General features: G+C 37.1%; 1 protein-coding gene across 18 annotated transcripts in view; it reads right to left on the bottom strand.

Annotated features, from left to right (window-relative positions):
* Positions 1–24,368, bottom strand: part of LRCH3 (leucine rich repeats and calponin homology domain containing 3) — a 68,261-nt gene that overhangs the window by 15,062 nt on the left and 28,831 nt on the right. For 4 of the 18 annotated variants that reach the window (XM_040613004.1, XM_040613011.1, XM_040613003.1 and 1 more), the window contains exons 3-16: positions 23,152–23,278; positions 22,293–22,398; positions 21,967–22,103; positions 20,878–20,987; positions 16,508–16,601; positions 15,488–15,608; positions 12,840–12,988; positions 11,370–11,446; positions 8,543–8,638; positions 8,048–8,099; positions 7,751–7,891; positions 6,441–6,488; positions 1,625–1,705; positions 231–302 (exon numbers count right to left, since the gene is read on the bottom strand). In XM_040613004.1, coding sequence (XP_040468938.1) covers positions 231–302; positions 1,625–1,705; positions 6,441–6,488; positions 7,751–7,891; positions 8,048–8,099; positions 8,543–8,638; positions 11,370–11,446; positions 12,840–12,988; positions 15,488–15,608; positions 16,508–16,601; positions 20,878–20,987; positions 21,967–22,103; positions 22,293–22,398; positions 23,152–23,278 — 1,411 coding nt within the window. Of the gene's footprint in view, positions 1–230; positions 303–1,624; positions 1,706–5,281; positions 5,336–6,440; positions 6,489–7,750; positions 7,892–8,047; positions 8,100–8,542; positions 8,639–11,369; positions 11,447–12,839; positions 12,989–15,487; positions 15,609–16,507; positions 16,602–20,877; positions 20,988–21,966; positions 22,104–22,292; positions 22,399–23,151; positions 23,279–24,368 lie in introns of all 18 variants that reach the window. The other 14 variants (XM_040613019.1, XM_040613021.1, XM_040613018.1 and 11 more) reach the window with 7 other exon arrangements.

The raw sequence follows: 24,368 nt of genomic DNA, 5'->3' as shown, positions 1-24,368 counted from the left end.
GACAACCAAGAACCCCTTGGAACAGAGACTGGTTACCATGTTTTTGCAGCTTAGGCCTCCTGTAGACACAGCCTAAAGCTAAGATGAGGTAACACCTACTACAGTTTAATCAGGTAAATTGGATTCATACCCTACCTGAACTTTTGATTAGATGCTGACAGACTAACACCTGTTAAAACAGATGTGTGGATCCAAGAGCTTTACTGGTGAATGATAATAGCAAGAGATACCTTGACGGAACTGAAGGTAGAGGCATTAGGCAGGGCAGTAGCACAGCTTTCTTGATTCAACCCTGAGGGTGACTGAATGCAGAAAGAAAGAGAAGGCAGTAGCAGTGTTAGCAACAGCTGACAGGTCATGCACGAAGGTGGAATGCAGTAGACAAGTTAAAAAGGAAGAGGTGACCGTGATCACATTCTCAGAAACACTCAACAGGCAACAGATACATGCTTGCTGAACTACAGGTAAAGCCTTCTACCCTCCTGAGCTTTCAGGCTAATAAGTTTGGGAGGGTGCAATGTTTCTTTAACACATGAAAATAAGAACTAAGAACAATACAGAAGGCTAAAGCTTCTTTAGTAACACCTGTGCCATCAAACAAAAGGAAATTTTACCCTACAACAGTTCATTCTGAGCCACTATTCAAATTAAATATATTTCTTTTTAATGTTTGAAATGTTATGCATTTGATTAAGTTATTTTCCTACCAACTTTGTAAAATCAGAGAAACCCACATCTAATGGGCTCAAGAATACATGCTTTTGTCTGCCACAAACACCTAATGTTGATCCTTGTGAAGTACACACAAGGTAAGTACGAATCCCTGGGTGGAATCTAGCTCTTGGGGAAGATATCAGTGTCAAGATATACAGTATTGTCACAAAGTGCAGCTAAATTTCAATTATAACCAATATCAAACCCAACCAAATAAACAACTTTTCATGTTTACAGAACAGGAGCTCCAGCATGCCAATTTGCCACTGACAAATGGATCCAGAAGGCCAAACTCTTATTGAAAACACAGTCAAAACATTAACATTTCAGGACTGAATGGTTCAAAAATTAAACCATCGTCTCTGAAACAGCATTCAAATAGCAAAGTGGCAGTTCAGCACAGGAAAAGATGACCAAATGACACCTACGAACTCTACAGATGTGAACAACACACTCGGGAGTGTTAATATTTAAAATGATTGGCAACTATTCTGCCACTTCAGAACAGTACAGCCAGGAAGGACTAGAAGGAGAGGTTATACTCGGGCAAGCCTTCAATAAAAACATCTTTAGGCCCTATGCAGATTTAACAACTGACCCTCAAGACAGATTCTTTCTCCACAGCAGGGCAGAGCAAAAATCGTGGGTTTCTTTTGTTTGTTTTAAAGAGTTCCAAAATATTGCTTAAGCAAAACATTAGCTATTATGAGAAGAGTAAAATAAAACAGAAGTAGGTGGTCTGTAACATTAATATAGCTATTTATTCCTGTATGAAAAAAGCAAGACAACCTTGATGCAGAGTAACAAGAAGTCGTCTCAATCCACGTACCCAGCAGTGGGCGAAGGGAAGGGGACACGGCACACCACAGGGTAGGACAATCACAACAGCAACACACTGCATGCTCTTCACCTGTTTGCGAGTCCCTGGCCTTCTTTTAATGGTATTGGTGTTATTGTCAATCTCAAACACAAAGAGAGGCTCAAAGCCATTCTGTCAGGGGCAGCAAGGAAAGAAAGAGAGGGAAGAAAGGATGAAGTGAGGCAAAGAATATCTGTGAGAAAAGGTAGCCACAATACAAAAGGAAAGGATGCTGCAATTCAGACTTTACAACACCCTACTCCATGTGCTGCACTTGGCCTCTAGGTCTAACACTGAAGTCAGAGAAATCTCCCTGTGCCAGAAACAACTGTAGATATAGGGACTGCCAAAGCAGAGCCCAACCAGAACTCCGCACAAACCAAATAAGGATATTTCAAGGGAATTTGATTATTAAACATCTGAATACACATACGGATGCCAACGGTCTGAAAGAAAACTCCAGGGTACAAGTTAGCATAATTCAAGTCCTGCTTACTTTACCCATACCATTATTATTTGTAACACTCTCGTGCCTAAAAGACTTAACTTAAAATGCTTCAGAAATCCCATGTGCTAACAGTAACACAGTGGCCTCTGGCCATGTTTGAGACCACAACAAGAAAACACAGTGCAATGGAGGGTGAACAAGGCAGCAATGATACAAAGGTTATGAAAGGAAGAGGTCACACCAGCTGCCTGATGCTTATCAAGTATGTCACAGGCTTCACAACAGAGGAATTGAGCAGCACTTTGAGAGGATGTTGAGTATGTTTTGAGGTGGTTGTTTTTCCTTCCATAGTACTCACCTTGTAAAGGACAGTATGGGAGAAAACAAGAAGATATTTGGGCAAAAGTGAGATTCATAAGCAATCAAGGCTGAAATCATTAGCCAAGTCTGAAGTCTTGATACTATCTCAACAAGTAATCTCAATTGTAAGGAATAGGACTGCCCTTGTGAGAAGAGCAAGCAGGATATGACTAATTTAAAACTTTGAGGTATACAGCACGTTTTCTCAGAAAGGCCAGTGATTAACTAAAATGTTGCTGGAGATGTGTAATCTGGCTTATTACAAGTCAACAAAAAGAAATCCAACAGTGTGCAATGAAGTACTACAGCCAAACTCCACTCCACTTCTAATCACAGGTATGCAGAAGAAACATACGAGAAACATACAACTGAACTGTACTATTAACATTAAGAGAACTACACCAAACTATTAACACTAATAGAAAGTATGGGTAGTCATTTTGTGAGTTCAGACTGTCCGGAAATTGTTTGCAAACAGAAGGAAACTGTCAAGAGTAACGTGCAGTAAGAATGCATTTTCATTTTAATTAGTGATAAAAGATAGCAAGAAGAAGACCGAAAGAACCATGATGTAAGGATTTAAAAATGGAGATTCACAACTTGCATTTTGGTTTTTAGAAAATTTCTGTTAAAGCAGTAACAATACCAGAAGAGGGAAGCAGTGAAATAAAAGAAAGCTCGCTTGCTTTCTAACTACGTATTAGACTTACTACTTTTTAAATCTTACATTCTCCAACCTTACATCTGAGCTGAAAACATTGTTTGGAGCAAAAGAAAAGCAAGTGTTCAGTTTAGACAGCTCTGATGATATGAAGGAAGTGCTGAACAAAAGATCTTTTACTGTACTTCTAATATTCTCCTCTTTTGCCACAAAGTGCTATTCCCACACCATAAAGCTAGATCAGTGGAAAATTTAGCAGAACTTCTTTTCATAAAAAAAATATTTAAATTAACCTATCTGCAAGTTTCAAGGTCCAAAAGTTTTGCAAGTTAAAGCTGACCCTACTGCATGCAGTCTTTATGCAGAGAGAGAAAAAGACAGAGGAAACTAGGCAAATGGAAAATGTGTATGGAAAACTAACATTCATCTACAGAATTCTGATATGAAATGCCTCTATACTTCAGTGAGGAGGAAAAAACCCATGGTCAGAAATTAGACCTAGCTGAATTTCAAATCCATAAGGACAGGGAAAACGTGAAATGAAATGCTACAGAATATAAAAATGTAAAAAGCAATTTCAACTCTTAGGACAGACTTTTTTTTTTTTTTTTTGTAAGCAAACTAATGAAACATTTCCTTTTTGTTGAAAAAGTTTTTATTATACAAAATATATTGGCAGAAACAAAAATGCTACAAATTCATGAGATAACGTGGGCTTAATGTTCTGGTTACAATAATTGCCAGAAACAGCTGCCCTGGCATATGTCATTTTTAGACACAATGTGTATTTCCACTACAAAACAGAGCTGCAGATCATACTTCAGCAGTTCATAAACCCCCATATTTATATTATTATAGTCTAGTGCTGCTGAAAAGAGCAAGGAATCAAAAGAAAAATGAAAGGAGAAATGACTGCTTTCAAATCTAGTTCAAACTCTTCCTGCCAGCCTGGCAACTTTTTTTGTGAAGCGCAAGGATGTTTCTTGGTTAAAAACACAAAGGAAACAAACAGCAGTGGAAGCCAGTTTCAAGATAATTTCTGAAAATACCAAGTCATGTAACATAAAATCTTATATATTAGTTTACAACAAAAGTCATGGGATCACTTTAATCAAATAGAAATGGGGTCCTCAAAGGTTTCTCTAAAATACATTCCAAAGATTAATTCACTGACCACAGAGTATCAACACTTAACCCAAACTGCTGTTATGCTGTTACTTATTATCTAAATATGCACATTTTTATATGCTAATTGATTGTGATTTCTCCCAACAGGCACATGTATGACCACTAAACCTCCCTCTAATATGATAAGCTTTCTTTCTCTCCCATTTAGTGCTAGTCATGTGAAAGCAGGAAAACCAAAAAGTCTGAATAAAGATAGTAAATATCTTGACCAACACATTCTGGAGAGACATATTCTAACCAAGAGCACTGCCTAGAGAAAATTCAGGCAGATAATGGAAGCACATGAATTAAGAAAATAAATCCCAGGCATGCAGTCATGCAACAGCAGGCAAATCAGGTGTATTTTTCTTTTACAGACATGGATTATGGCATCAATTATATTCTTTAATTATGCTACATTGCTAAGATGCCATAAAGGAAGAAATAGCATAAAACATGAACTAAGTAGATAAATGTTTTTACTTTTGCTAAGCGTTCAAAATAAATTATTTTTAAGACATCTTCATCGACAAATAATAAAAAGGTATGAGGACTAGTTCATGATTTGTAGCATTCATATGCAGAGCCGTTTCTCCCTGTGCTATGATATCTACCAAGATACTAAGTATTTCTACACCATGTGCAGGTCGCAGACATGTTAAAATAGAATGCTGTACCTGAAGCATTAACATTGTTTATTTGACACTGAAGAGCACATCAATTAGGAAGCAAGCTAAACTGAGAAGAAATCAAACCAGAACTAGAGGTGAATTTTTAATTTTAGAAGCTGTTCTTTACTATCGGTAATTTTCTTTTGCTCTCAGCAAAAGATAAGCTTTAATTATTTTGTGGAAAAAAATAATATATTAACAAATGGCTGACAGTGCAAGTATTAACACATTCATAATTTTAAAGGTCACAGCTAGGCCTCTTTTCAAAGAAGCCGGTCATGTTTTATGCTATTTAGATTAGCTCTAAAATAGTTGGTCTAATCTGAGACAATCATAACACGTTGTTATTTCTATGCTCTAGAATCTGCCACATATAAAGGCCATTACGTGCAGGATCTTACCACTAACAAGGCACTATCATCAGTATGCTGAGACCTTCGGGATGGAAAGGGACACTGGGAGGTGGGAGAGATGGAGTAATGTCAGAAACACACAGAATGTCAGAAACACATGGTATGTGAACAGACAGACATTTTGGAACATGTACTGCTTGTTTATAGCACTGTGAGGCTTTTGTTAAAAATCCATAAAGCATACGTAACTCTGTAGAATATATAGGCACATGACCCATGAGTTATAGTGTATTCATCTTACTTAAGGAATCAATTATTCTGCTTTCTGTGTTGTCTTAAGCAAATACAGACAACTATGTATTCACAGTTCTTACTGTGGTAGAACAAAGGACACTAAAAGACCGAATTAAGAACAGAAGAACATTAAGGAAAAGGAGCAAAAACTATTTCATTTACCCCATGTTTCAGTAATTTTCTAACAAAAAGAGTTGGAAAATGCTGCTAAAAACCTATTTATATTCATTATATTATTAAGAGTTTTGATCTGATTAACGCTGCCAAGTGAATTATCTTCCTCTGGAGGAAAGTGGGGATGGCAAGCAGTGGAAGAGCTACTACTATGCAGAATTCTGATGCAGAAAGTGAACAGATGTCGTTGGCTCAGCTCTGTATATTCTGGAAGACTGAGCCTTGTATGATTCGTGTTCTCTACTGACTTATTTGTTTTGATTGCAAAACTACACTAGAATAAAGCTTTATTTCTTTCTTTCTTTTTCTGATAGTCCTCAACATTTCAATGCTTAATCTTTCTGGGATAACTGGTGATCTAATGATAGGAAACCTGATCAATGAAGGATGACTACAACACAGTAACTTGTCTGAATACTCCTATTAGAAAATAAACTGTATCGCTTGCAAGGAGCATCTCGAAACAGAATATGAAATGTATTTTCTGTATAATACATAGAAAACATACAAGAAACAATAAACAACACACTCCGACAGGCAATCTACCTGAACAGAAGGAAATACTAAACTAGTCCCATAAGCAAAACAACCCCAACCCAAGACTTTATACGCAAGTGTGAAAAAACTATGCTATAACTCGGTCCTGAAGAGCTCTCCACAATCAGGAAAATATATCTGATGGAGAGAGTTAAGAATTCAGGTGCTGACATCCCTAGTAATACTCCTATTGGACTCTTACCTCACTATCCAGAGGACTGTGTTTCTGAGGACTCAAGGATGCTTTTTGCTATAAAGGAAAAATGAAAAACCAATTTAAAAGAATTGAAAGAGAAACAAAAGCTCAGATCAAAACAGTGCAATTTAGAAGTGTTTTAAAACACAGGAAGTCTTATTTTAAAATAAAGCATGTATTGAGGAAACTGCAAGTCTCCACTGAGCTGGAACTTCATTGATCCTATTAGTAAAACCCCAGCCTTTGTTCCACACAAAACCAAAAAAACTCAAATTGTTTTTGCATATTAAAGATGCATAATAAACCCAAAATATAACCCAAGGGAGGAATTTAACTGTTGAGAATAAAGTGCTCATGAATAACAAAGGCAACAGAAGAAAAAAACCCAACCAAAACCACAAACCCCAAAAGGCTCATCAATGAACAAAATGCATCCTAAATATCTGAAGTCTGAATATCTGAAAGAAAGACTGAACTCAATTTTTAATAAAAGCAGCTTTTCTCCAGAACATTGACAGGGGCCTGAGATTAGTTGGTGCTAATGAAAATCCTAGTTTCAGGAAGCTAAAAGCCTTTTTCTAAACTGACTTCACACATTATGTATATGCAATAAAACATTCTTTTCCTCTCTGCAGGCCACCCTAAGCCCAAAATATTAACTGTAATATGTCTTAAGTTTGTGATGGCAAGATTTGGGTAGGTCATCAAGGCAGTAAACAGTAAAATAAATCTAAGTCAACTAGCATATAAACAAGCTTCCATGTTAAGCAGCAGACTACTTCATATTGACAGCAGTGGAAAAGAAAGCAAAGATGCAATGTCCATGGAGTATCTGATGTACCACAAATTGACACCTGTGCTTTACCTAGAGGTAACTTATTTATGCATCATAAAATACCAAAACAGATCAGGCAATGTTGTCTTCTTGTGTGTATAATTTCTTTATTCTTTGCCAAATTTGTCCTAAAAATTAAACTGCCTCTATGCCTTCTCAATTAAAGATCCCTTCTCTTACACCAATCCTGTTACATCTATGCAAATGAAAAATTGAGAGAATGAGACTGACTATGTAAAAATAAAATTATTTGCTGAAATTGTATTTTGGGTAAATTTCTTTTGTCTTCCTCCTCAGTTCTAGTTTTGTCTATGTTAACCTACAGTACCAACACTGAATGGACTTAACGGCTATTTCTCCATTTTCTTTATCAAGTTTCATGCATGCCCAAGGGTGTAATGTACAAGTATAATGATCTCTGCAATTTTCATTACAGGATTCAGAAAAGATAAAGCATCAAGTAGGTACTAAAAGGAGGTACCTTAACAAAGTCAAGGACAGCTTCTCTCTGAATTTGTTTTGTTCTCATTCTCTCCTCCTCATACTGAAGTGCTGCTAGCTGGGCCTCCCGACGGGTACGCTCTATGTGCCTGCGGTGGAGCTCGGGATCTGTATTAGGCACCTGGAAGAAAACAGTACAACAGACTCTAAAGACAGAGCTACACAGGGTAAAACACATGGGTTACAGAGAAACAGTCCATGTCTTATGGCTAACATCAGTTTGATTTTGAAAAAAACTAATCCAAAAGAATAAAACATTAAGAGTTCAATGTGTTACCTGACTGTGGTGACTTGATAGAGAGAGAAAATAAGGTGAATCAGCTGGGGGTCTGACAGATGGAAAAACAGAGAGTAAGTATACATTTTATCTTAATTATAAACGAAATTTCATACATGAGTTGTCAGTGACACACACATACCTCATCAAATCAGTAAAGTAACTGTTCAGTAAGCAAAGCTGTTAAACCAACACTGCGAGAAAGATTTAACTCATTCTGTGTGGCAGATTTTGTGCAGTCATTTCTATCCCTTCTCCTGAATTGTGATAATTTTTATCTATAGCTCAAAATGTACCAATGGGATTGTACGTTTGGCCTATTACATTGAGATACTCAGTACTTTATACCCATTCTCTAACAGCTGGTTAAGTAACCAATCCAGGAACTTTTCAGATGATCCTCTTTTAGAGGAACAACTGGTTACTGTGGTTATTTGGGGGGTGTGTGTGGGAATACAAATTAATTGGTAGAAACTATATGTTTCTATTCCCTACCTCTCTGTCCTGTCCATACAACTCCTTAGTACTTGGTGATGCTCTCTGTCCTGCACCAAATTTAGAGTTTCAGGTCTTCGTAATTCATCAGTATCCCTGCAGGTGAACACCAAGTAGAAGGGGGATTGGCCATTGATGCATGTAAACTAGAGAAAAATTAATCTGACAGTAGTTTACACCTGTTTTTCTAATAGTAACTGCCTAGACAATTAGCTTCAGATAACCAAAAAGGTGAAATTTAGGGTGGCTAAAGAAACCATGTTGTGATACCAAGTCAGATCACAACTACTGCAGTTCATAATTAAATAAAGGTAACTTGATTAACAATGGTTTCAAAATACACAAACTTGGAACCTCTCTTTCAAGGCTGTTTTCTGGTTTTTGTAGACCTTATTCTGCTCTGTCAGGGACAGGATTATTTGTAAACGTTAGTACCCTCTGATATTTTCAGAACAAATCTGCTCACTTCACCAATCATGTGATGACTTCCTGTCAGTGATACAAGCCATCAAAGTCACAAGGTAAACAATAGCTGATGTTTCTTGTCCATCATGTCAACAATAAAAATTTTGCAGCCAGTTCTTTGCCAGAAGGCAGCTGCTAGCACTGAAACAATTCCCAAGGTCCACAGTCTACAGCATGTTCCCTGCCGTGTTGGTGCCTAGAAAGAAAGTTGATGGGAATTGAGTAGCTTACTCTTGACAGCCTAGACTCCTTCGCTTCTGGGGCAACTATGGAATAGTGCCACCCTTACCAATGCATTTCCAAAAAAGTCAGTCCTGCTGCCTGCATGTAGACTTTTTACCCATTCTGCACAGAGAAGCTTAAGAGATGTGGAAGACCCATAAGCTACAGGTCTCCTCTGCTACTTAAATTAACACTAACGCACATGACAAATCCATTACTGTGCTGTTTTGAACAGACAGGACTGGGTTCAACTGAGTGCCAAGAAGCATATTCAGACCAGAATACACACAGCTTTGTTGCACCAGGAATGCACCACAGTCTGTCCAGAAGCACAAACTGTATTTACTGCATTGAATCAGCTAATGTAAGTACTCTTGAGATTAAGTTTGCATTACATCCAACTCTAAAGAGTTTTAATGGCTCAATCATGCTGAAGGGGAAAAAAAAAAAAGAAAAAAAAAAGGGGTCTGCCTGCCTGCCAAGGCATTTGCACACAATTATTGTGGAAGCTATTTACAGCTTGTGGTTGCCACAAATAAAATATTTGACTAATAGAAGCTTAAAATATAAAAAATTACTCATTGTCATATGGCTGTTTTTACACAATTTTGAAGGCAATGACAGTATGACCTGTTTTTAGTGCCTAATTAAGAATCTCACTCTGATGCAGCTTAATATGAATAAGCTATAATTCATTTGGGTCGTTGATTAACTACTTCTGCATGAAGATCTGCTGCCATACATTTTGAAAACACTGGATATCCTAGTGAGCTACAACTTCCTTTATCACTAAAATCTGGCTTATGTAAACAGCAGCTTTCTCACGGCTAACTAGCCTTCTATTATTTCATGGAATCCAGTGTTCATAAAATCTAATTATTTCCATGTTGACCAGAAATGTTCAAATAGAAAAATAAACAAACACACACACACACACACCACACTTCCTCCCAGTTTTTCAAACCAAGAGCACTCACTTTACTCAGGGAGAACAAGTCAGACTGCTTTATTATTTCATGCCTTACCTGCAGACACTCCAGGATAAGGAATGCTGATATATACTGAAGGACTTACCCTCCTTTATAATCAGTACAGCTACTGCAGCTGCCCATTTACTGCACATTTCAAAATGCTTACTCAAATGTTGCCAAAACTGGAAAAATTTACACACTATTCTTAATTTCATTTCCTCTTTCATTACCATTTTGAAATGCCATTAAAAATTAATTTCTACTGACAGCTTAAGTAATGACATACTTAAAGCTAGCAGTTGTCTTTTTTTTTTAACATTCCTAGTAATTGAGCTGGTTTTCTGCTGAGTCCTTCCACATTCACTTTCACTCCACAGAATACCAGAATGCTTCAATGGCATATTAAAGGTTCTATCAATTCTGATTTTGGTTCCATTAGCAAGAAACTAGACATTTGCTTATCTTCTGTTCTTTCAACTACACACACAACAGTCTTTTCTCAAACCTAGCCACCTCATTTATATTCTGTCCAACATCTTACAGATTACCATTCCCTCCAATAAGCCAAGTGGAGGAATTATGGACATAATTCAAAAAGTCTACCTTGTTAAAATAAGCAACCTGTTTTCAGAACTGACTCCCCTTCTATCCTTTCCTCCTCTGATGTAAGTTCATGATTATGGCACAGAAACACACATTTTTAATTAAACTAACCCCCCCAGTACTACAGCTACCAAGACTCAACCAAGAATGTGACCAATACATCAGATACCCCATAGTAACTCTTTATTCTTTCCCTAAACCTGTAGTGCAAGTATGTTTATCCCTTCTGTCTTTTATGTAATATAGCTTACATAAACTATTTAATCAAAGCACAAACTAACCAGAAGCAGACATGAAATCAGTTTAAAAAGTATACACTTTAATTTCGCAGATTTAACTGACTGATTTATAACTAAGCACTGGCCTAGAACAGCCATACCTTTTGGTCACTCCCACTGTTGGAATATAAATTTCTAAACTGGAGCAATAATTTAAAAATAAAGTGCCACACATGTTTCTGGTGAAGGAACAGAAAACAACGTCATTTTCTAAACACATTCAGTAAATACATGCGCTGTATTCATCCTGAAACTTTAGATAAAATTACTGTTAATGCATATTCTTACCTGTTCTGATGTAAATATCGTCTTGTATCCTCTGTTCTCTGAAATTCTCTGAGGGATGCAGGCTTTACCGGTGAGCCCTAAACAAAATAACAAAGACGACTTAGGTCAGCAACTTATTTGGAAAGCTGTACATTAATGTCAAAGAATCTCTTAGCAGAGCTACATTCTAACTACTGCTATTCAAAATACCTCAGAAAGGAGGACAAAAAAATAAATTCAGGAATGATCATTTCCAGCTAGGCAAGCTCACTTTCATTTTTTCCTCTAATTTAAAAAAACTTCAGTTTCAAGATTAAATATGCCCACTGATAAAAAACTTCCACTATTAAGTAAATCATGCAGAGAAGTACATGTAGGTAGAAAATAATTAATATCACTTAGAAGATATGTAGAGTTAAGCTCCAAAGAGGTTTTGGCAATTCATACTATTTCAAAGCAACTCCAGTGAGTTTTATTAAAGCACATACTAATTCCTGTGCAGCTAGAAAACAATGAAATGACATGAGCTAATGAAAAGTGACAGTAACTTTACTGGAATCACTGCACTTGCCTGTGCCAGGACAACACTTGGATATAGTAAGCAATCAATAGAAGCAGCTATTATTAGGCTAATATATGCTAAGCTTGTCCCCTTTTTATATTTCTTTTTTTTCTGTGAAAGAAAACAGGGCAATGTCCAAAGTTATTCACACCTGTTTCTAGACATTTGTAAAAAGCTATTCTGAGAACTTTCGAACCTGTCTAGCAATAATTTTACTTATTGTTCATTCAACTGTATACTTTTACCGACTGAGAACAGTTTCATGCCAGGTTTATCTGAAAATAAAGATGGCAGTTTCCATTCAGAAAGGCAACTATATACACAACCAAGTCTGTACCCATGGGTTCAGAGCTTTTTTCAACAGTAAGAAAGAAGCTGTTCTCTGCAAAGAGTAGGCTTTCTGAAAAGTTAGTCTAAACTTAAAATGGATGCTCAGGAAGTTGAGTTTACTGGCAAATAACTTATAATCAACAAGAACAGCCAAATCAATGGAGTTGCAAAGTTCCTGTACTAAATCTTTACACTGCCAAAAATCAACAGTTTTCAACCTTGAGAAAGACAGTATATATTCATACTACCAAATAAAGCATCAACTTCCATGTTTTTTGAAGACAGCACTCCTTTGGAAAAACCATTTACTTCACACACACCTAAAGCACAAACTTGCAAGAACCCACATGATAGGAAAAGCGTGGCTGCTTTAGACTTACTCCACATATCCCAAAGGGCACCTGGGAGCAGCTTAACACTCCAACTCTGACCCTGCACAAAGCTCAACACTGTGCCCTTCCTCCAGAGCAGACCTAATTTTTTTATATTTTTATTTAAAACATACAAAAAAGAAAACCTCTGAGGACAAGAAGCATTAATACCATCACAAAGGCTTTCCTGGGGTGTATGAATTTAACTAATTTAAGTAAAAGCACCACCTCATTAGAGATTCGCCGCTGGTCAATATATGCCATGAATTGTAAGCTGAGGCTGTCTGAGTCCATGCACTTGGGTTGCCTCACCTCCTCCTCCTCCTCTTCTGTGGCACAGCTATCAATATAGTCGATCTGATCGAGATCATGTTCCACTTGAACACATACACAAAGAAAACACCCATAATTAGATAACCAATAGGAGAGGAAAGTCCCAACAAAAAAAGCAATGTCAGGAACTAAGGCCCTACTGTTTTTCTTCCATCTGGGAAAGCTCAGCCTAAGCGCTCTTGGATTTTGCCAGGCCCACTAACATTTGTTAAACATCAAATTTTGATTTAATAATGATAAAACTTACGCTTTTTAAGAAGCAATGAGAAACATGTATCAAGCACATAGTTTTATATTGCTAGCCACAGATACTTTTTCAGTGACTGAAAAATACTGTTTTTTTTTTTCAATACCAAAACCTACCAATCAAAATCTGTCAGCTAACACCCCGACTGTACAATGATTCGTGCACATTTTGAATAATTTCTCTTGGTTCTAATTAATCTCTGTCAGAAAAAATTGAATGGATGAGACAGATACTTCTATTATTTTTACTACTATGACAACAAAACAGAGGGCAGCATGTCTAAGTCATGTGGATAAAATGCAATAAATATAAAAAGTCTATGTGGACATAAAGGGCAGTACAGAAAGCAACAAACCCCCTCTAAAACAACAGAAAAGCACCTGCACTTTTTTTATAAAAACAAACAAACAAAGGCACTGGGAACTATTGAAACGAGAGCAAGAAATAGCACAGTTTGGCTAGCATTGATTTTCCCTTGTGTGGATGATATTATGTAGGGCAATTTTTTCACTTGTCACTGCTTTTACACATTCTGCCCAGGGATTCTGAGGGTCATGACATTGAACAAATCATCCTGCTGAAAAATGCTGTGCTGGGGATCCAGGGGAAAGTATAAGCTCCCTTTCTGAGCACTAGAGCTTGTTTTTTCCTAAAACTCCCCAAACTTGCTCCAGACTCTCTTGCAGACATTCTTTTTCTACTCCTCCGCCCCTTTCCTGCTTGTCTAAAACAGACTTCTCTTTGCCTCACCACACAATCTAGCAACTGTTACTGCCAAAGCCACCTCCTCTGCTACTACAACCATCCAAAATAGCATTCCTATATACTCTGGCTTCTTTAGATCTCCATCTCAGTTTCAAATCTTAAAAAAAACCCAAGAAAACAAAACAAAACACAACACCCTTCTTTCCAGCCTTGCTCATTAAACTTAAATAATATTAACAGTAATACAGAAGAGGGTGAAAGACATTAGTATCTGTGTTAGGAACACAAAATTGGAAAGCATCTCCTGGATCGCTGACAGCCACATGCTACAGCTTGTGCCCCTCTCATATACTCCTACTCATGAAATGACTGTACTCCATCTTAAAAGCCTAGTGAAACATTTTGAAATCTCTGATGTACAAAACCCAAAGAACAAAATAAAGTTAGTCTTGGAGGCAGAGCTGGCAGCACTACCTGTTATTAAGGCTGCCCAGAGCTTCCCATGACACCATGTCTTCAATTCTTCTAACTTTACCAGATTTTAACTGTTTGAAAGGAATTTTTTGTCCATTAACATGTAAAAGAGTGTGAGTCAACCAACAAGTTTCTCAAATGTGGCAAAGAAAACAAAATATTGTGGCAGAGAAGAATAAGGCCAAGAAAAGAAGATGTCAAAAGATAAAGAGAGGGAGGAGGAGAGAAGTGGGAGTTGGGCATGGAAGATTAAAAATAGCTGAGAAGAGTGACACTCAGAGAATATGAACTGTAGCCATTAGGGGAAATGGAAAACAGGAAGCAGCTGAAAAAGAAGAAAAATTAATCAAAGTATAAGGGGATGAGATCTAACAATAAGTAGTGCAGAAAAATGGAGAATGGGGAATGACTGAAAAAAATAAACTTGGAACAATACTAAAATTGGGACATATAAACAAGAGGAGACAGTGGTAGCAGCAGATTATTGGAAGTTAAAATAGAGAAGGACTGTGGAGATCAAGAAACATGGAAAGCATTATCACCTCTTGAACAAATATGAGGGTGCTACTGTACGACTGCAGAACAACCAATTGAGAAAGTACAAAACAGCAATGTCACTCATAAATACCAGTCCCTCCTAGATGGTATGCAGGTTTGGATTAAAACTCGACTGCTGAATGAGGCACTTTTGCTACTTGGAAATACAAAATTCCCTGATAAAGTTGCTCATCCCATTTTGACAGCAACTAGCACAGAGCACTGGCAATTTACTACTGCTGTGAATTTTCCCCAGGTGTTCAAGCAGCAAAACTCCATGCACCAAAATTCAAGATTCCAAAATACTGTTAAAAGCAGTTGGAGACTTTAACATTGCATATATGCAGTAGCTGTCACACCATTTCCAAGATAATCCTAATTCTGATGCTATTTGATTTTGCCTTGTAACATCCTTGATACAACAGCGTTTTTACATTGTTTACAGAACAGCGTTTTTGTATAATTCCACCTAGATCTTTCTCTTTTTTCCCCTCTGTAGACAACCTCCTACTTATTGCAAATATTCTAGAACTTTAATAATGATGACAATAAATACTGTTAACCAATGATCACTATTTACCTCCACCATTAGTTACGACTGTGTTCCCTCGATTTTCTTGATACTGACTTTCTCTTCGCAGTCTCTGTTCTTTAGTGATCTCGGCCACACGTAAAGGGAGATCTGAGAACTCATCTGTTGGCTTTAAAAAGCAAACAGTGAAGACAAAAAACACTTTTCTTCAGAAACGTCATCTTGCAAGCTACTACCTCTTGGTTTGTGTTTTTACTTCAACTGTCCTGTTTTGCACCTACAAAACACTAACCTAAAGCAAAATACAGCTATAGTTTATATATAAGTAAATATACAGGTTTTAAAAACATATAATTACACTTTCCTAAAAAACTCAGCTCGCCTACAGTTTTGTCTGCAATATCTACAAGTGTTTGAAAACATCCCAGGATGGAAACTCCTAGAATCTTCTCAAAAACCAAACTAGGAGTGCAAGCAGGCATACAGAGTATAGCTGACTGAAACACTTTAGGTTTTGGCTACTGCCTTTTCTAGTTGTCCCAAGAGGAAAACACAGCTTCCTCCCAGGAAGAATAATTGACAAACTCCTTGCTAAGAGATCCCATTTTGCTGCTTCAAACTGGCAAAGAGATTTTAACATTTGAAACAATCTGCAAAGAAAGAAGACAAAGTTTCCATCTGATTTCTGAAGCTTAATTTTCACATTCAGATTTATGGTACTGAAATAACTACTTGTGAATAATTGTAGTTGGCTCAGCATTGTAATATGATAGTTATAAGCTTTTTTTTAAAATTAGGAAATCCATTTTTCTCATCTTTTATGCTCCAGCAAATTAATGTCATGTCATGCACAGTTTTATAAATTTCTCTTATTATTTCCACCTTTGTATCCATCCTGTATAAAATTATGCTTCTTTTTCTCCAATAAAACAACAAATAGTTTTGGCTCAAGGCAACCTGCATGCTAGCATACACATGTCACCTATTGGATATGCTTCCAGATGTATACTTATTAGTTCTCTTTCCTGTACAATACTGTACTCACAAAAATAAAGCTGCAACACTTACTTCATTCCCTGACCATCTTTTGTCTCCGCTGTCCACACTATTGAAGCCAGAATCAAGTGCTCCATACGGACGACTGGAATAGAGTTCCTCATGGCTGTCAAACACACAGTTTTAGTTACTGTAATATGAACACCACCAAAAGCTTCTCCGCTATTATAGGACAAAAGCAGAATAAACTACCTAGCACAGCTGAGCACGTTCACAAGCTCAGCGTATTAGAAAGCATCATACTGCATTTGCCACATAGAACAAGAGGCACGTGCTTACAGCTACAAACATACTTGTCAGTCAGCTGCCCACCTGCCACTGCCTAGTATTTTAAAAGCAAATCTGATCCACAGTATATATCCACACTTCAAACACTTCCCAAACAGGAATTATGTCAAAGAAATCTGCAAAAGTGGTCTGTTCTTTCACTGTTGTTTAACAGGTCAAACTTTTTCTGCTACTCTTGTGTTCTGGTTGAAAAACACTGTCCCTCAAACTTTTTCATAGGCAAGCATAAATCCATGCAGAATTACTAAAAAATACGGAATATACTATTTCTACACAATAGTACACAGAATGCATTACATAACTATCTTCTGTATCATAAGTACCTACCTAAGAAACTGTGGACTAAGCTGGATAGTATTTCAGATACTTCATAATATAAATAAATAGACTTCATAATATAATAAATATAGAAGTACACTTTTCATCTGCAAAGCCTGACTTTGTCAATGACATGTCTAGACAAAGGCATTAGGTATGTGCCTAGCGTTAACAATACACATAACCAAACAGCCATACAGTTCTCTAAGTTTCTGGGCTTAGAAACAACATAATTCAGCAGCACAGCCATCACAGATGTCAAGTCTGGCAACTGCCGCAGATAGCTGCAGTAAGAGACAATGGGACTTGTCTGATCCACTGCAGATGGCATTTCACAATGGCTCAACTGTCCTGCTGGCACTCGATGCCCCAGGGAGAACTGCAGCAGTAATTACTACATAATACACAAGGAAGAATGAATTTCAGGAAGCTAATCGCTTCACCCCATAACAACTAAATTGCAAGTCATTTTCTCACTGGTATTACTCTCAAGTTGTTGCTCCCTCTAAAATCTCCCTTTAAGGAAATACTTATGTTCAATTATTATTATTATTATTGCGGCACTGTATGCGTGCATAGGACTTTGTAGAACAGTGACTATTATTTTGGGTATTTTAATTTTCAGATAGACACAAAATAGCAACAAAAAGGAGGAGGGATAGAGGGCTACAGATGAGAAATGTTAAGACTATGCATCTGCTACACCAAAAGACAAGCCTTTATATCTGCATGGAATTTTGATTAATGCAAGAGTTACACCTTTATAGCCCTGTATTTGATCAGGAAGGTCATCTGCATAGTAAACCCCTTTAAAGAAAAAAAGAGGAAAGAAAAAACAACTCCCTTCTTTTGGGTACGGAAGGAAAAAGAATGACCATGAAATTGCCCAATGCAGTTAAAGAACTATTAACTTGAATCACTGACAACAGAACAATACTTATGCTAACAGTTCACAGTACTTAAACATTGGATTTAAAACACAGGTCAGAGAAAAGAAAAATCCATCTGCAGTATAATTCCATTTTAAATGCACTGATATTTTCAGAATGTCCTCAGAACCCTGTTTGTAAGTTGAACAATTATTGCAAATCAAAGAGCATCAAAGCGACTGCTTGGCTACCTCCCCCCAAAATGGGGAAGTATGTTGATACAAATTTTCTGCTTTTAGCCTTCCTTTTCAAATAGAGATTTTGAAAAGCATCTAACACTAAGGTTATCTGGAGGCTTAATAATGCATGATCACTGTTCCCAGGACTCTTCTCCTTTTTAACATGAAAGCTGTTTTCTCTCTCCCCAGCTCTCACACCTAAAACCAGCTTATTCAATGCTGCACACTTTACATGTTTATAATCATACAGCAGCCATCCTGAAATCTGCTAAGACTTAAGATCATTATTCCCCCTCAACCAACCAGCTACAAGGAACAACAATTAGGCATTTGGATAGATCAGAGCATTTTGGGGCAACTACAACTTACCTAGGAAGTAATATAAGGTCTGAAATCAAAGGACAAGAAGCTATACAACTCATAAGGTCAGCTGCTAAAGGAAAGGCAATACTTGACAAGATTTCAAAGACATGCCTCCAAAGCCACACTAAACCACCTATTTTTACCTCCTGAAAGAACAGTTGTGCAAGTCCCAGAATATCCACTACACTGGTTTGTGCACGAATACTTCATATTTTAAACCTTCTAATTCCAGACTGTACCAGCCTGCCTCAGTGCCAAACGAATTACTGCACAGCTTCAGCAGTTCTGCCTCCTCTCAATCACGTTCACTTCAGCCCTAACCTGAAGTGTTGCACGAGGGACTGACTGCAGCAGATCAAAACCTGCTGCAAGACAAATTTCACATAGCTTGTGTTTAGAAAAGGATTGTTACAGAAAATATTTCACTCTGGTAAAACAGTTTGACGTAATTTGACAAGGCTAAAACAAATAATTAGCTGCACTAGAACCTCCAAACCACACCTTCTGCCATAATGTTTCAGAGTATCTTGTTTTATTAGCAATATTAACAACTTTGCTATTAAAAAATGTTTGATCAAGAGTGAACTCACAGCACAACTCAAACTTCCTTAAACTTTAAGAATCTCCACATTCAGTTTTGGATTCTTAACCTCCATAGTATTTTACCTAGCTTATAAGATAAAACAGCAACAAAGTCTAGGTGTACTGACTGGTATCTTATTTCTGCTGGTCAACCTTGAAGATAACAAAAATAAAGCTCTTGTGACTTGCCAGAAATATTAACTGTATTGTAGCTGAATGCTTTTTTCTCATCCCAAGTACCAGAAGAATAAAATAATTTGGGATCCTCTCTTCCTCTGGGTCTTTCTACCATTTTCTCCTAATGTGTACTCTAATCCATGGACAGTTCTTCCATAGGCACATGAAGACAGGAAGAACCACCTGCAACACTAAATGCCCTAAACAGTACCGTAACAACAAATAATTCTATCACCAGCTCTTATGGCCTCTTGGGGATGGAAATACAGCCAAAGGAAAGCCAGCTGAAGCTCATTTCATACAGCTAAATCTGGAAGCAACTCTAGAGAAAGCATCCTCAACCATTTCTGTACTTGTTTTTACATTCATAAACCCAAGCTAAGATTAAAATACATTAATTCTTCTCATTTCACAACAGTAATTAATGAAAACTTCCATAGTAATATACAACTCTGGACATTAGTAAGCACACAGCCCACTGATTTTGTTGGACCTTCTCTTAAAAAAATAAACAAATTATGCTAGAGATAAACAGATCGTGACATTTCATCACTTACAGCCTTTCCCTTTCACTTAGAGCAGACACTCCCTTTCAGTAATAGGACAGTATCTTCGGTATCATGCAGAAACCATCTGCAACAGCTTATACTCTAGGAAACTGAGTAACACTCAAAAATGCTCATATGTTGACCTCATCTAGAAAAATAATTTAAAACATCCAGTGCTGATGAGGAATCCCTCTGTCAGTCCCTCATGCAAATTCTTCTTCACAAATCTGACTCATGATGATTTATTGTGAGGCCCTCTGATTTGTGTTTTATTGCTGCTAAGACAGCGGTACATCCCTTAGCAACTTACTCCTCCACACCTTATTACCACCTTCCAAGATGACTGAGGTAATTTTCGTATATATTTAGTTTCATACTTCACTGACTCCCCTTTCTTCTATATCAAGTAACAGAAATAAATCCTAACTCCTGTTTTTCTCTAGACATCTTAATTTAGCAGCTGATATGGCTGACTGTTGCATTATTTGTGTTACAATGCTAAGCAACAGTGCCAAGTGAAAGCTTGCCAAAAATAACAGTTTACTAATGGGGTGGAGATTACCACTTACACCTGCAGTTTGAGCACAGCAGTTAAAAAAATCTGTACAAAAGGTTAAAAATCACAGCAGGGATATACTTCAGTAAGTATGTGGAAAATATTAAGATCTTCTAAACTGAACACGCCTGTTAACACCACAAGAGCACATCCCCTGTACTGTGAAGATACCAACACTCTTTTCTTACTGTGTATCAACTGTAACACTGCCTTTCATATGATATTGCCCAGGTTTTCTGAACTGCTCCTCACTTCTTACACAGTGGTACCTTGCTAGAATGCACCATGAGACAACACAAATTATATTCTTCAAAGCCACCTCCATCAATGCACTTACCAAAGAATAATTCTTGGATCTATTTATTTTAAAAACTCTGGTGACTGACAAAATTTTCCTGATCATCATCATCAAAACTAGGAACTTGCATTGTGCCAAACTTACCAAGATCCAAATCCCATAGGTCTCCTATCATAATCAGGCAAGTCCGGAGCTATCTTGCATGCCTCTATGTTCAGGTATTTAAATATGTGAATTTTTCCTTTTATACATATCTTAGAAAAAAAAAAAAAACAAATTTAAAGATTACATAACTATAATTTGACAATACATTTTCAAAGTACTCTACAGACATTTAACCTGTAGTTGAGAATAATAAACGAGCACATTTATGTCAACCAATACATCTTTTCTTCTAATCTCACTGCATTTTAGAGAAACAGCTATAGTGGAGCATCACAGAATGTCCATGATAGACAAATAGAAGCTGTCCTCCAGGTACAGCTGCTCTGCATGCAACTTTGTCAGCTGGATGCTGAAATTTCGTCACGCAAACAAGACATAAGCATTTACAAATACTAGAATTTATACCCTTGGCATCAGAACAGATGCATCCCACCCATGGCCAGCTTTGAATGGCAGTGGCAGACTGCCAAAGCAAGCTCAAATTTAAAGTGAATGAAGCCAGTAACAGCTGTCTTTGCTTTCAAAAGGGAGGCAAAACCCCACTGAAACTACAGGTCCTAGCAAGTTTCACTCTTGACTCAGAAGCAGCAGCTCACAGTGGAACCTGTAATAGTCAAGGGCTTACATACCCACTTTAAAAATCAAATTAGTCACTAACCATGTTGCAGTTTGTAGCTCAAAGGCTAACTTGAGCACTCTGCTGCAAAGTGAACCAGCAGCACTGAGGCCTCAGTGAAAATTCTGACACTTGAGTGGCACAAAATCAGTCTTGCCTAACACAGCTTCCTCTCTCCTACACTGAAAGCAGACATGTTCAGCTAACATTAGTATAATGCTAACAGTGGAATTCTTAGCAATATCCCATAGGTGAGACTACTAATACAGTAAAGTAAGAGAAGAAAAAGGGATTTTTCAAGCTATGCTGTATATTTAACACTTTTAGACAATACAAAATTTAAAGTCCTCTTGTTCTTAAATAAGGTTTGTAAAGTTTGTATCCTTCAGCTTTTACATCCGTTCTGCTCTTTTTAGCTGAACTAGGCATTTGAATTCCTAGCTGCAGTTTACCTGTGCAGGGGGTGACTGGAGAGGGTTGTTCTCTAACATGATGGTCTGCAGATGTCTGAGGTTCCTGTAGCAAACTGGTATTGTTGTTATTTTATTGCAGGAGAAATCTAAGCGAATCAAAGGCAACTCAGCAAGCTCTGGAGATAGAAAAATAAACAGACAATTCAGCAGATTAAAAGAGTATTTTAAAAAAGCAAAAGTATAAAAATATGTGTTTTACAAAATAATTAAGTACACTGCTTCTAGCTCTCAGGGGAAGAAAAAGATACTGAAAATAAAGTAGTACTTGATGTTTCTGCTGTTATAACTGACAGCCTTCATCTCACCTTCAGGTAAACGCACCAAATTATTTCTTCTGACATTTAGGTCCCGCAAGGATTCCAGATTGCCAATCTGTGGAGGTATTGTCTGTATTTCATTACAACTCACATCCTACAAAACAAGAGTAAAGAATGAGTTACCACTGACTAGTAAAACTCTGTTAACTAAAATATGTAGCACTTTAGGGACTGAAAGAAACAACTATTTCTGTAACACCTAAGATCTTTATATTCATTAAATCTCATAGCTGATATGAAGCATTATTCTCATGTTAAATACATGGGGAAATAAAAGCTTTAAAAGATTAAGCATTCTGGTTATTTCAAGTTACCTCGTTCAAGTTATTCCACATTATTTGAGACAGCACCGCTTGCTGTATAAAAGCTTCTTATCACAAACAAATGCACCAAGAGCTCTAATTCCATCCAGCCTTCCTTTCAAAACTAGGGAAGACTGTTAGTTAAACTGACATGGATCATTTGCTCTCCAGTACAAGGCATATTTTCCTCACATAATTTTTTTTTAAAATCTCAGAGTATTTCAAACTCTTTTCTAACACCTCTATAAAAAGTCAGAACATAGTTAAGAGATATTATGGCAGATGGAAATCTCCCTTAGGCTAAGAGCAGACTTAATTAACTTGCCATTGCATACGAGTGACTGGTTTACAATCACAAAGTTCTCAGCAGAATGAAAAACAGGATGTTGATCTTGCACATGCCTGGAGAGCATCTTAATTACTGCATTATTTTGATCAGTTTAAAAAACTGTGATTTATTCTGAAGCACCTCTGAACCCATTCAACACATCGATTAAAAACTAAAGATTGAAGAGTAATAGTTAAAAAAATAACTGTATACTCACAAGCTCTGTCAGCTGTCTGAGCTGTCCAATTTCTTCAGGTATTGAAACCAACTTATTATTACTTGCTATCAAGACTTTTAGTGGTAGACTACAGAGGTGTACTGGCAATGTTGAAAGTTGATTTCGACTTTTTGGACAGAAAGAAAGCAAAGGCATCAGAACTCTACTGAGAAATCACCTCACATTTTAATGCAATGAAAGATGCATACAAAAAGCACACTCCAATTATCAACTCAGTTTTTATACAGTTACCGTGAAAGTCGTTCCATGAAATCGTTCTTTATTACTTGCTTTATCTAGTTATATGTGAACAAACTCTGAATATCAAGTACCAACACCGATCAGATGCTTTCAAACTCAGTGCTGGGGAATATGATATTTTCATGCCCTTTCAGATGCTTCTGATAACCTGTCACCCTCTGTCACAAATGAGTATGTTTGAACAAAGTGCAAAAGTCCTTCTGATAGGTAGTAAGTATTGCAGGTCAGCACATGCAAAATGCCATAAAGTCATTACTTACGGAATTTTTAAAATATATTTCTAACTAAGTCATGTGGATCAAAAACCTTCGTATGATGGATTTCACTATTCCAAAACCCAGGCTTGGACATTTCATAATAAACTACTATTAAAGCAAATACGTGGTCATATGACTGAAACATAACCTCAGATGAGAATCAGGCAGGGGGAGCATGGATTGTAGAAGAGAAAGATTCCCTTTAAAAATAAAACATAACAAGGAGCAGTGACTGGATGATTTGAAAGAAAGTTACTAGAATCTTAAATAAGGCTTTGATCAGATGTTGACATTTAGCAAAATATGCTGCTGTACTTTTTTCATGCTTGAAACCCAGATTTCCCTGCTATTAAAGCAATAACAAAAGTTCTGAGCAGTAGGTGAACCAACAGCAGCTTTCAAAAGGATAATAATTGGACTGCATCTACTAGAGATCATAGCAATAGGAAACCCATACCTGATTCATATCCTATTACTACAATTCTCACCATCATCAAGAAATGTAAGTATACTGAATTGTCAGAAGCATAAGACCAGAAGGAAACAGCCTGAAGTTGTTCTTGGTTGATAGCACTGCCAATTTGTGACAAGGGAATTCCCACACCTCTTAAAAGACTTTCTACAAATGGAGGATGCTGTACCCAGTTGAATTTCATCAACAGGCTAAGTTGCAGCAATTAACTTTTAAAGCTGACAGAG

The sequence above is a fragment of the Falco naumanni genome, chromosome 13 (assembly GCF_017639655.2).
Source record: "Falco naumanni isolate bFalNau1 chromosome 13, bFalNau1.pat, whole genome shotgun sequence".
Classification (NCBI taxonomy): Eukaryota; Metazoa; Chordata; class Aves; order Falconiformes; family Falconidae; genus Falco; species Falco naumanni.
This window is presented reverse-complemented; position numbering and strand designations above follow the sequence as displayed.